The 13206-nt window shown below is 42.5% G+C and overlaps 1 protein-coding gene across 1 annotated transcript in view; it reads right to left on the bottom strand.

The window, feature by feature from the left end:
• Window positions 1-2301: 2301 nt before the first annotated feature.
• Window positions 2302-13206, bottom strand: part of LOC127054057 (uncharacterized) — a 511088-nt gene continuing 500183 nt past the window's right edge. Inside the window, exon 2 of the mRNA XM_050959721.1 lies at window positions 2302-3287. Within this exon, the coding sequence (XP_050815678.1) occupies window positions 2752-3287 (536 nt within the window). The 3' untranslated portion in view covers window positions 2302-2751. The remainder of the gene's footprint in view (window positions 3288-13206) is intronic.

Here is a 13206-nt window from a genome sequence, read left to right as displayed (position 1 = left end):
TCAATTATGATATTAAGCCTTTGCTAGGAGCAGTTTGAACAACTTCCAATTTTGTTCTCATCAAGGAATCTCTGCCTTTTTAGCAGTAGCTCTGTGTGGCTTAGCTTCACCTCATAGCTTTTTTGCTTATGTTCCCCACCACAGCACAGCCTATTCCAGCAGTCAAGGTACTTCCTACATCCAAATCATATATCTCAGTTAGGTGTGTGGGTGATTATTGGGTTTGACAGTGTTTAGTGAGTTGGATGAGAATGCACTAGAGATGGAACTCACCAGCATACTGAAAAGATCAGAACCCGTGACTCTTTGCAAATCTACCTACTGGCCCCATATACACCTTGAAATACGCCGTGTAACTGCACAAGTGTCCTCATTTGTATTCCTCAGTTCTTTGGAATTCCCAAGAACTTTGGTACATATTTATGAATCTTCACATACCAGTGTTACCATTACATTGTTGAAAGCTAATTTATTCATCAGTAATTAGGTTCAGATATAGAAGGTGAGTTATTTAGGGCTACGTCTACACTACAGTATAAAATCGAAATAACTAAAACCAGTTTTATAAAACCGATATTATAAAATCGATTTTATGCGTCCACACTAGGGCACATTAATTCGGTGGTGTACGTCCATGGTCCTAGGCTACCATCGATTTCCGGAGTGTTGCACTGTGGTTACCTATCCCATAGTTCCCACAGTCTTCCCTGACCCTTGGAATTATGGGTTACTACCCCAGTGCCTGATGGGACAAAAATCACTGTCGTGGGTGGTTCTGGGTACAGCCTCACCCCTCCCTTCCTGAAAGCAGTAGACAGCCATTTCACGCCTTTTTTACTGGGTGAACTGAGCAAACGCCATAGCACAGCAAGCATGGACCCTGCTCAGCTCGGTAGCGTGATCGTGGACGTTGTAAACACCTCACGCATTCTCGTGCTGTCTATGGTGAACCATGAACTGCAAACGCAGGAGAGGAGGAGGCAGCTACGGCAGCGCGGCGACGAGAGTGATGAGGACCTGGACACCGATTTCTCCCTAACCATGGGCCCCCGCGCTTTGGAGCTCCTGATGATAATGGGGGAGGTTCTACCCATTAATCGCCGATTTTGGGCCCGGGAAACAAGCACAGACTGGTGGGACCGCATAGTTTTGCAGGTGTGGGATGATTCGCAGTGGCTGCGGAACTTTTGCATGCGTAAGAGCACTTTCCTTTGAACTTTGTGACTTGCTTTCCCCTGCCCTGAAACGCCATAATACCAGGATGAGAGCAGCCCTCACAGTGGAGAAGCGAGTGGCAATAGCCCTCTGGAAGCTTGCAACGCCAGACAGCTACCTGTCAGTTGGGAATCAATTTGGAGTGGGAAAATCTACTGTGGGGGCTGCTGTGTTGCAAGTAGCCAAAGCAATCATTAAGCTGCTGCTACGAAAGGTTGTGACTCTGGGAAACGTGCAGGTCATAGTGGATGGCTTTGCTGCAATGGGATTCCCTAAATGTGGGGGGGCCATAGATGGAACCCATATCCCTATCTTGGCACCGGAGCACCAGGGCACCCAGTACATAAACCGCAAGGGGTACTTTTCAATGGTGGTGCAAGCACTGGTGGATTACAAGGGACATTTCACCAACATCCACGTGGGATGGCCAGGAAGGGCTCATGACGCTCGCGTCTTCAGAAGCACTGCTCTGTTTAAACGGCTACAGCAAGGGACTTACTTCCCAGACCAGAAAATAACAGTTGGGGATGTTGAAATGCCTGTCGTTATCCTGGGGGACCTAGCCTACCCCTTGATGCCATGGCTCATGAAGCCATACACAGGCAGCCTGGACAGTGGTCAGGAGCTGTTTAACTACAGGCTGAGCAAGTGCAGAATGGTGGTAGAATGTGCATTTGGCTGTTTAAAAGGCCGCTGGAGAACGTTACTCACTCGCTCAGACCTCAGCCAAACCAATGTCCCCTTTGTTATTGCTGCTTGCTGTGTGCTCCACAATCTCTGTGAAAGTAAGGGGGAGACCTTTCTGGCGGGGTGGGAGGCCGAGGCAAATCACCTGGCCGCTGATTACGCGCAGCCAGACACCAGGGCGATTAGAAGAGCACACCAGGAAGCGGTGCGCATCAGAGAAGCGTTGAAAACGAGTTTCATCATGGGCCAGGGTATGGTGTGACTGCTGTGTTTGTTTCCCCTTCATGAACCTCCCCCCTTTATTGACTCCTCCTGCAAGCAACCTACCCCCCACTCCTTCCATTTCAGCTTGCTTATGGAAGTATAGTTACTATCGTTTAAAAAGCTTGTATTCTTTATTAAAAGTCATTCCCTGTAAGCAACCCACCTTCCCACTTCGTTTAAAAAGCATGTAATTATAAAAAGAGTAAGAGAAATAACAAGGTATCCCGGGAGTGGTTTGGGAGGAGGATAGGAGGGAAGAAAAAGGCTATTAAGGAAGCCTTGAAAACGAGTTTCATCATGGGCCAGGGTACGGTGTGACTGCTGTGTTTGTTTCCCCTTCATGAGCCTCCCCCCTTTATTGACTCCTCCTGCAAGCAACCTACCCCCCCCTTCCATTACAGCTTGCTTATGGAAATAAAGTTACTATCGTTTAAAAAGCTTGTATTCTTTATTAAAAGTCATTCCCTGTAAGCAACCCACCTTCCCACTTCGTTTAAAAAGCATGTAATTATAAAAAGAGTAAGAGAAATAACAAGGTATCCCGGGAGTGGTTTGGGAGGAGGATAGGAGGGAAGAAAAAGGCCATTAATGTAATGACAGCCTTTTGGTTGGACTGTCCACGGGGGTGGAGTGGGCGGGTGCAGAAAGCCTTCCCCCACGCGTTCTTACACGTCTGGGTGTGGAAGATATGGAACATGGTGAGTACTGAGGGTGGTTAAACATGGGCTGGAGCGGCACTCTGTGACCCTGCAGCTCTTCCTGAAGATCCACCAGATGTCGGAGGATGTCAGTTTGATTGCGCAGCAGCTCCAGCGTTGCATCCCGCCACCGCTGATCTTCCTGCCTACACCTCTGATCTTCCTGCCGCCACATCTCATCTCGAGCGTCTCTCCTATCCTCACATTGGTCCCTCCTGTCCTCACGTTGGTCCCTCCTGTCCTCACGTTCACTGGCATCTTTCCTGTACTTTGCTACCACGTCCTTCCACTCCCCCAGATGAGCTCTTTCATTGCGGGTTACTGCCATGATTTCTGTGAACATTTCATCTCGTGTCCTCTTCTTCCGCCGCCTTATCTGAGCTAGCCTTCGGGATGGAGTAGGGAGGCTTGAAAAATTTGCAGCTGCATGAATGGGAGAAAATAGTGATAGAAGGATTCTAAGAGATACATTTCACAGAACAATGGTTATACTCTTTCACAGTGAACTACACTATTTACCTTACGTAGGACATGTCATTTCACTACAAGGTCGCATTTGGATTCTTTTAGTATTTAGTGCCTGCGGCTGTGGTGTAACAGTTCAACACAGACGCAGGTCCGGGGATCACAATTCAGCTTGCATGCGGTCATGGTAAGGCCTACATCTAATCACCCCCCTTTCTCCTCCCCCCCCTCCCCCCCACCGCGTGGCTAGTAGCTGGGAAGATTCCTGCTGGCCAAATGCTAAAAAGCACATCTTCTCCCTGTTCTTCTGCTTTTACAAGGAGCAGCAGACGACATACTCTACCCCTAAGGGAATTGTCTGTCCCCTTAATAAAATACATTAATTTTAACCAGGTTACCATGAACGATATCACTCTCCTGAGGATAACACAGAGAGATAAAGAAATGATGCTTCTTGAATGCCAGCAGTCACCGGGACCATACGCAGCTAGGCTTTGTCATGCAATGATACCCGATTACGTGCTCCAGGCATGGCGTGGTAAAGTGTCCTACCATGGTGGACGGAACAAGGCTGCCTTGCCCAGAAACCTTCTGCAAAGGCTTTTGGAGTACCTCCAGGAGTGCTTCATAGAGATGTCCCTGGAGGATTTCCGCTCCATCCCCAGACATGTTAACAGACTTTTCCAGTAACTTTAATGCCAGCTAATGCATGCAAGCCGTCATGGCAAATCAATCATTAAAAAACGCTTGCTTTTAAACTATGTTTTATATTTACAAAGGTACACTCACCAGAGGTAGCTTCCATGGCTTCACTGTCTGGGCTAGTGGCTTGGAAGGGCAGGGACGGTAATTCCGTCTGGGTCACAAAAAGCTCCTGGCTGTTGGGGAGAATGGAGTTCTGTGTGCTTTCAGCAAGCTCGTCCTCCTCTTCCTCCTCCTCATCTTCCCCCTCCGCTGAATCCTCATCCATGGGTGAGATTATAACCCCCACCTCGGAATCCACGGACAAGGGGTGGGGGGGTTGTGGTGGCGCAGCCCCCTAAAATTGTATGCAGCTCAGCGTAGAAGTGGCATGTTTTTGGCCCTGATCCAGATCTGCCGTTTGCTGCTTTGGTTTTCTGGTAGGCTTGTCTGAGCTCCTTGACTTTAACTCTGCACTGCACTGAGTCCCTGGTATGGCCTCTCTCCCTCATGGTATTGGAAATTTTTTCAAAAGTTTTTTCATTTCGTCTTCTGGAACGCAGTTCTGATAGCACTGAATCCTCTCCCCATATAGCAATAAGATCCAGTACCTCTCTTGCGGTCCATGCTGGAGCTCTTTTTCTATTCTCAGGAGACTGCATTGTTACCTGTGCTGATGAGCTCTGCGTGGTCACCTGTGCTGCTGAGAGCTCCACGCTGGCCAAACAGGAAATGCAATTCAAAAGTTCGCGGGGCTTTTCCTGTATACCTGGCCAGTGCAGTAGAGTTCAGTTACCTGTCCAGAGCGGCCACTGGTGCACTGTGGGATACCGCCCGGAGGCCAATAACTTCGATTTGCGTCCACACTAACCCTAAATCGATATAGTAATATCGATTTTAGCGTTACTCCTCCCGTTGGGGAGGAGTACAGAAATTGATTTTAAGAGCCCTTAAAATCGATTTAAAGTGCATTGTAGTGTGGACGGGTACAGCGTTAAATCAATTTAACGCTGTTTAAATCGATTTAACTGCGTAGTGTGGACCAGGCCTAGGATAGCAAGGGATGTGATGAGGAGTAATTGGGTTTAATGAAGAAAGGGAACATTTAGGCTGCATATAAGGACAAACTTCCTGACAATGGGAGTCATTAGGATGTCTCCCAGGGAAATGCTGGAAGCTGTGTTGTATGGACATAGACAGTTAAGTTAAACATCTATTTAAGGAAACTGAATGGAAAATCTAGTAGACATTTTCCATTTCTAAATTCTATAATTCTGAAGTAACAGTCACAGGTCAGTTCAGACACCGAACAAGTCTTAATAGTTATTATCTAAAAACTAATTATGGGCCTGATTCTGAAAAGCACTTAAATATATGAATAACCATATCCTTTACTTAAACTTTGCTTTAAATTTAACAGGACTTATGCATATACAGTTTAACATGTGCTGAAGTGCTTTCTAAACAAGAAATTGGGGGGCATAATTAGTTTCAGCTGTCCTCAATATAGATGCTTTCATTAATTGAGGCATATGACTTCGATGGGCATTGTATTGGACTCCATGAGAGGAAGGAATACTAGACCTAGATAGCTATCTAGCTAGCTAGATATAGTTCCAGATAGTTAAAGTTTAGTTAAAATTAAATCTCTGGAGCTGTAAATTTGGATTCTAGTTCACAAGCTAGAACAAATACATATCCAAAACATAAGACTTGGTAGTGATGGCAGAATTTAACTACCCAGACATCTGCTGGGAAAAATATGCACACAAGGTGTCCAATAACCTTAGAATGTACTGGGAACAAGTTCTTGTTTCAGATGGTGCAGGAAGTAACCAGAGTGGCAGCTATTTTAGACTTGATTCTGACCTGCAGGGATGAATTAGTTGTGAACCTAAGGCAACTTGGGTCCAAGTGATCATGAAATGATGACTTCATGATTCCAAGGAAAGCTAGGATTGAGAGCAGCAGAATAAGGATGATGGATTTCACAAAAAGCAGACTTCAACAAACTTAGAGAACTGGCAGGTAAGAGCCCTTGGGAAGAAATATCTAAGGAAAAAAGGAGTTCAGAATAGCTGGCAATTTCTCAAAGAAACAATATTAAAGGTAAAACAGCAAACTATCACAATAAGAAGGAATTAGAATAACAATAAGAGGCCAATATGGATGCATCAGGAACTCTATAATGACCTGAAAATCAAAAAGGAATCCTATAAAAAGTGGAAACATGGACAAATGTTAAGAATGTAACGAGAACAGCACAAGCATGTGGAAACAAAGGGATCAGGAAGACTAAGGCACAAAATGAGTTATAGCTAGCAAAGGATATAAAAGGCAGTAAGAAGGCAATTTATAACTCTATAAATACATTAGGAGAAAGTCAAAGGAAAATGTAGGTCCACTACTTAGCAGGGAAGAAGTGAGAACAGATGACACAAAAAAGGCTGAGTTTTTTTAATGATTAATTTGGTTCAGTCTTCTCCAAAATAGTCAGTTGTGACTGGATGCTTAATACAATCAATACTAACAACAAAGGGAAAGTAACAAGCCAAAATAGGGAAATAACAGGTTAAAAACTATTTAGTTAAATGTATTCAAGTCAGCAGGGCCTGATGAAATTCACTAGAGGATATCTCAGAACTGTTAGTGATTATCTTCAAGAACTCTCCGTGGCTGGATGAGATCCCAGAAGAGAAGGACAAAAAATTCCTATCTTTAAAAAGAGGAACAAAAAGGATTCCGGAAATTATAGACCAGTCAGCCTAATTTAGACAGCTAGAAAGATTCTGGGACAAATTATTAATCAATTTATAAACATCTAGAGAATAATAAGATGATAAGTAATAGCCAACATGGATTTATCAATAACAATTTATACTAAACCGGCCTCATTTCCTTCTTTCTCAGGGTTACTGGCCCAGTGGATATGGGGTAGCTATGGACCTGATTTATCTTGATTTTGGTAAGGCTTCTGATAACATCCCACAATGGTATTCTAATCAGCAAAACTAGAGAATGTGATCTGAATGAAATTATTATAAAGTGGTTGCATATTTGGTTGAAAGACTGATTCAAAGAGCAGTTATTAACGGTTCACTGTCTAACTGGAGGGAGGAGGGAGGAGCATATCAAGTGGGGTCCCACAGGGACCTGTCCTGCATCCAGTATTTTGCAATACTTTCATGAATGACTTGGATAATGGAGTAGGGACTACGATTATAAAATTTGCAGATGACACCAAAATGGGAGGGATTACAAGGGTTTTGGAGGATGGGACTAGAGTTCAAAATTACCTTGATAGATTGGAGAAATTGTAATCAACAGGTGAAATTGAACAAAGACAAGTGCAAAAAACTACTCTTATGGAAAAATCAAATGCACAAATACAAAATGGAGAATAACTGGTTAGGCAGTAATACCGCTGAAAAGGATCTACGAAAAACAGTGGATCACACCATGAATATAAGTCAACAATGTGATGCAGTTGCAAAATAAGGCTTGTATTCTGGCCTGTATTAAGTGAGAATGTCATGGGGGTTGTGTGAAAAGCCTTGCTGAAGTTCAGATATATTATGTCAGCTGCATTCCCCCTATCCACCAAAGCAGTTACCCAGTCAAAGAAGGAAATCAAGATGGATTAGTATGATTTGTTCTTAGTAAATCCATGTGAGCTGCTAATGATTATCCCTTCATCCTTCAGGCGTTTGCAAATTGAATGTTTTGTACATTGCTCTGGGATGGTCTAGATATAATTGGTTCTGCCTCAGGTGTAGGGGGCTGGACTAGATGACCTCTTGAGGTCTCTTCGATCCCTGCATTTCTAAAATTATATGATAACCTCTTCCCTTTTTAACTTGATCCCCAAAAAGAAACAGCAAATATAGAATTAGGAAAAAACAACTGAGTATCAGAGTGAGAAACAACAAGGATGACTTTTAAAATGTTAAAACTCAAAGTAAGTGTTTTTCTCCTCTTCCAAAGAATTTACATTAATGTGCCAATTACTCATTGCTTTCCACTGAGATTAGCATAGCTGATATTAGCCTAGGTTAAGATTTTGCTTTCTTACAAGTAAAAAAACAATCAAACAAACCAAAAACTAGAATGAGCTCACAGAGGGAAAAAAAAGAAAGATTAAAGTTCTATAGATCCTTTGACTAGAAGTTGGTCACTAACATCTCCATTAATCCTCAATGCCCCAACAGTCTGTTCGAATCTGGTGGCCCTTTCTAAGAGTCTATTGCATTCAGTACCTTTAGCAGTAGCCAGCAGTTCTGTTCCATTAGAGGACTTGAATTTAGTGGGAAAATCATTCACATTTCATCAGAACTTAATCTTAGAACTAGATCACATTTGAACAATTCCATCTCCCAGCACTATTCTGCTTTTTTGTCATCTTGTCTCTTATTCAAAGACATTTAAGAAAGAAAATGCCAGAATATGGTTTTATTCTTATCTTTTCTCCTTTTGAGTTAATTTTCTCATATAGAATCTTTGCAATTCCATTTCTGCTAGAGTCTGGCCACTTCTCCCCTCAATGGATCAGGACAACCCTCTGTGCTTCAAAGAAATTCTCTCCTACTGTGCTGAACATGTGACTTCCCTCCTGAAAGGGGAGATTTATGGAGGAGCCCTAATAGGAGAAAATCAGGCCTAAAAACTATTGGAGGATTTAAGTCTTTTCCTGTCCTTTCATATTAGACTTATCTATGTAAGTAAACTCCAGATTTGTCTGATTAAGGGAGAAAGAAATGTATTATCCTGTCTGATTAAGGGAGAAAGAAATGTATTAGTCCCAGCAGCCTATTCGTTCGATTTCCTTTTGTCACATTCACATCAAGTAATTGTGAGTACATGTGCAGTCCTACTTAGAGTCAGGAGTTTAAGGCCAGAAAGGACCATTAGATCATATCCTGTATATCACCGACCATCTACACCACCAAGCACTTGCACACTAAATGCAGCAATGGAAATGAGACAAAAGTAAATGACACCCACAGGAGATTAGTATCAGAGGGGTAGCCGTGTTAGTCTGGATCTGTAAAAGCAGCAAAGAGTCCTGTGGCACCTTATAGACTAACAGAAGTTTTGGAGCATGAGCTTTCGTGGGTGAATACCCACTTTGTCGGAAGCAGGTAGTGGAAATTTCCAGGGGCAGGTATATATATGCAAGCAAGAAGCAGGCTGGAGATAACGAGGTTAGTTCAATCAGGGAGGATGAGGCCCTCTTCTAGCAGTTGAGGTGTGAAAAACCAAGGGAGGAGAAACTGGTTTTGTAGTTGGCAAGCCATTCACAGTCCTTGTTTATGTTTGTGTCAAATTTGCAGATGAACTGAAGCTCAGCAGTTTCTCTTTGAAGTCTGGTCCTGAAGTTTTTTTGCTGTAGGATGGCCACCTTTAGATCTGCTATTGTGTGGCCAGGGAGGTTGAAGTGTTCTCCTACAGGTTTTCGTATATTGTCATTCCTAATATCTGATTTGTGTCCATTTATCCTTTTCCGTAGACTGTCCAGTTTGGCCGATGTACATAGCAGAGGGTCATTGCTGGCATATCATGGCATATATTACATTGGTGGACATGCAGGTGAATGAACCAGTGATGATGTGGCAGATCTAGTTAGGTCCTGTGATGGTGTCGCGGGTGTAGATATGTGGGCAGACTTGGCATCGAGGTTTGTTGCATGGATTGGTTCCTGAGTTAGAGTTACTATGGTGCGGTGTGCAGTTACTGGTGAGAATATGCTTCAGGTTGGCAGGTTGTCTGTGGGTGAGGACTGGCCTGCCACCAAGGCCTATGAAAGCGTGGGATCATTGTCCAGGATGGGTTGTAGATCCCTGATGATGCATGGGAGGGGTTTTAGCTGGGGACTGTATGTGATGGCCAGTGGAGTCCTGTTGGTTTCTTTCTTGGGTTTGTCTTGCAGTAGGAGGCTTCTGGATACACGTCTGGCTCTGTTGATCTGTTTCCTTATTTCCTCATGCGGGTATTGTAGTTTTGAGAATGCTTGGTGGAGATTTTGTAGGTGTTGGTCTCTGTCTGAGGGGTTAGAGCAGATGCGGTTGTACCTCAGTGCTTGGCTGTAGACAATGGATCGTGTGATGTGCCTGGGATGGAAGCTGGAAGCATGAAGGTAGGCATAGCGGTCGGTAGGTTTTCGGTATAGGGTGGTGTTAATGTGACCATCACTTATTTGCAGTGTGGTGTCTAGGAAGTGGACCTCCCGTGTAGATTGGTCCAGGCTGAGGTTGATGGTGGGGTGGAAGCTGTTGAAATTGTGGTGGAATTTTTCCAGAGTCTCCTTCCCATGGGTCCAGATGATGAAGATGTCATCAATGTAGCGTAGGTAGAGAAGGGGCATGAGTGGACAAGAGCTGAGGAAGCGTTGTTCCAGGTCAGCCATAAAAATGTTGGCACAGGAGACTAGACTATTACATGCCAGAGGGAGAGAATAGGGAATTCTGAGGTGCACTAATGTTTGAAGCCCCTGCAATGGCAAGGAAATAATTAAGTGAGATCTAATCAGATAATCCTGGCACATGACCTGTACCCACACACTGAAGAGAAAGGTGAAAGTCCCAACACACACACACACGAGAGAGAGAGAGAGAGAGAGAGAGAGCGAGCGAGAGCGTGCGCTCAGTGCCACCTCAGATTCCTGGCCCAGCGTACCTAGTGTCCCATCTCCAGCCCTGGCCATCCTGATGCTTCAGAGGAAGGACACTAAAAATAACCCCATAATACATTGAGGGAAAAATAATCCTTTCCTGATGCCTGCCAGTGGCTGAAAATATAATTGTGTTCATACATTTGAAAAGTCTGTCTAGAACTGAATATTGACCCAAAAAACTGAATATTTAAATTTGAAAGTATTCATGAAATTCACCAGAGAAGTTATATTATGACTATATTGATGAATTATTCACTTCCACTCCCAGCTACATACCTCTTGCCCTAGTTACATGAGCTGGGTGAATATGGGGGGGAAGGGGAACTAATGGAATAAATTATGGCAAAAACATCAAAACACATATCCAGTCAGTTTTAGTCCTGGTAAAAAATATATTTAACCTTATCCCAGATAAAAATAACGAGGAGTCCGGTGGCACCTTAAAGACTAACAGATTTATTTGGGTATAAAGAAGTGGGGTTTTTTACTCATGAAAGCTTATGCCCAAATAAATCTGTTAGTCTTTAAGGCGCCACCGGACTCCTCGTTATTTTTATCTTGGATAAGGTTAAATATATTTTTTACCAGGACTAAAACTGACTGGATATGTGTTTTGATGTTTTTTGCCATAACTACCCCTCTGATATTTATCCCATATAAGAGTAGTAGTGGGACTTATACCTGTTCAAAAACATTTCAAATATACAGGAGAAAAGCTTCCCTATTAACAAGAAAAAAACACGGACACAGATAGTACTTAAGTTGTAAATGATTTTTCAGCAGGCAAGGACCACTGTCTAAGGAAATACAGGGATTTATGACCAAGTTGAGAGAATGATAAATTAATACAATGTGACCCTGGGTGGGCTTCCTAGTGGCTCACAGAATACACAAGCCACAAAGTTCTGCCCTTTGCTGGGTTTTACTTTGTTCCTCCTGTGAAGGTTGCAAACAGTCAGGTCAGTGCATTTGCACTCTTCCCCTTAGATTAAGACCAGGGCCACCACCAACTGCTCCTTTCCTACTCCTCAGAAGAGGGTCTTCTAGTTTAATGAGCCCCTACTGAATCAGGCCTTCAGCCATGTAACTCTTGCTGGCCTTGTCTGCTCTCCCAAAGACTGCCAGGAAAATTGTTTTGTAGGTTTTGGCCATAGCTGAACAACTCTAGTAAAACTGTCTGGTGGTTTCTTGGGACCTGGATGTATTCCCATCACATCCTTCTTAACTATAATACAGAGTTCTATAATTGTTTTGCAGACTGAATCAAAAGACATTAAAAAATCCCTACTCAAAGACAAAGTACTGTTTGCATGTATTTGTAATGATTAGTGGGACGTATGATGACAGACAAGAAGTGCACTATTTGAATGTACTTTTGTGCCTGATCTTGCCTTACTTAGGCACAAGAGTCAAACTGAAGTCAACTAGAGTCTTGCCTGATGATTGGATCCTTTATGTGTGTCCGTGGATGCATTGTATGAATATCCCCTTTATACAATATATATTCAGTACAATTAGTGTGATTGTATTGTGTCTCAATTTCTTATGCTGTAATTACCTTTAACTTCTCTTTACCTTTGAGTGTTTTCAATGTACTGAAAAATTAATATTAACTTATTAAAATATTGTATTCTGTTAGTTTTATTACTAGTGGACTGCCAACAGTGTGCTTTGCACCATATAGAACATGCACCAAGGAGTTTTCAATCCAAACAACACTTGCATGACATTGCCATAGGGCAAATTTTTCACAGTCACTCTATAAACCCTGAAGATGGATGTTTTAGTAGGAACAATGACACAGATCCTTAGCTATAGTGCTGAAAATAGCACCACTGTATATTAAAAATAAAAGCAGAACGGGGTTCTTGCCAGAAAGATTTTATTTTCTGTGAGCATTCTTCCCTAAAATATGCTTGAATTTACACCCTGCAGGGTTTAAACAAAGAAGATAATTAAATAGATCCTTCAAAGCAAAGACCAACTGGTGTGACAGAAACTGATAGTTAAGCACATATTTTTATTTGAAAACTACCACTTCCCACACAAATAGTTTTCTATTATTTTTTTGCCTATCCTTTATGTTTGTGGAATTATGATGTGCTGATGGCTGCTAATTTAATTTTGAACATGAAATAAGATGTATACTATAATATAAAAGACATTATTAATGATAACAAGGTTTGCAGTCCCAACACATAAACTACCCTAACAATATTAAAAAAAACCTTCCTGATCTTGAAAACCTTTTATCACAGCTCTCTACTAAAATTAGAGTGCTGCAGCTGTGTTTAAACTGCAGCTTCTCTGCTGGGTTTTATACCAATAACAAACCCAATGCAAATACTTGATGCTGCTTGTGGAGATGAATCTTGATGAATATACTAATCTAGCCCATCCTACTACTTCCTATCTATGAACAACCAGGATTCCAAAATTTGCACCAGTTCTCATGCAGGCTTATTGAACAAAAATCAGAAGAAAGGAATAGCTAAATACAAGATCATTTAGCATAAGTAGTAATTA

The sequence above is a fragment of the Gopherus flavomarginatus genome, chromosome 6 (genome assembly GCF_025201925.1).
Source record: "Gopherus flavomarginatus isolate rGopFla2 chromosome 6, rGopFla2.mat.asm, whole genome shotgun sequence".
Taxonomy (NCBI): domain Eukaryota; kingdom Metazoa; phylum Chordata; order Testudines; family Testudinidae; genus Gopherus; species Gopherus flavomarginatus.
The sequence above is the reverse complement of the archived record's forward strand: the minus strand, read 5'-3'. Positions and strand labels throughout refer to the sequence as shown.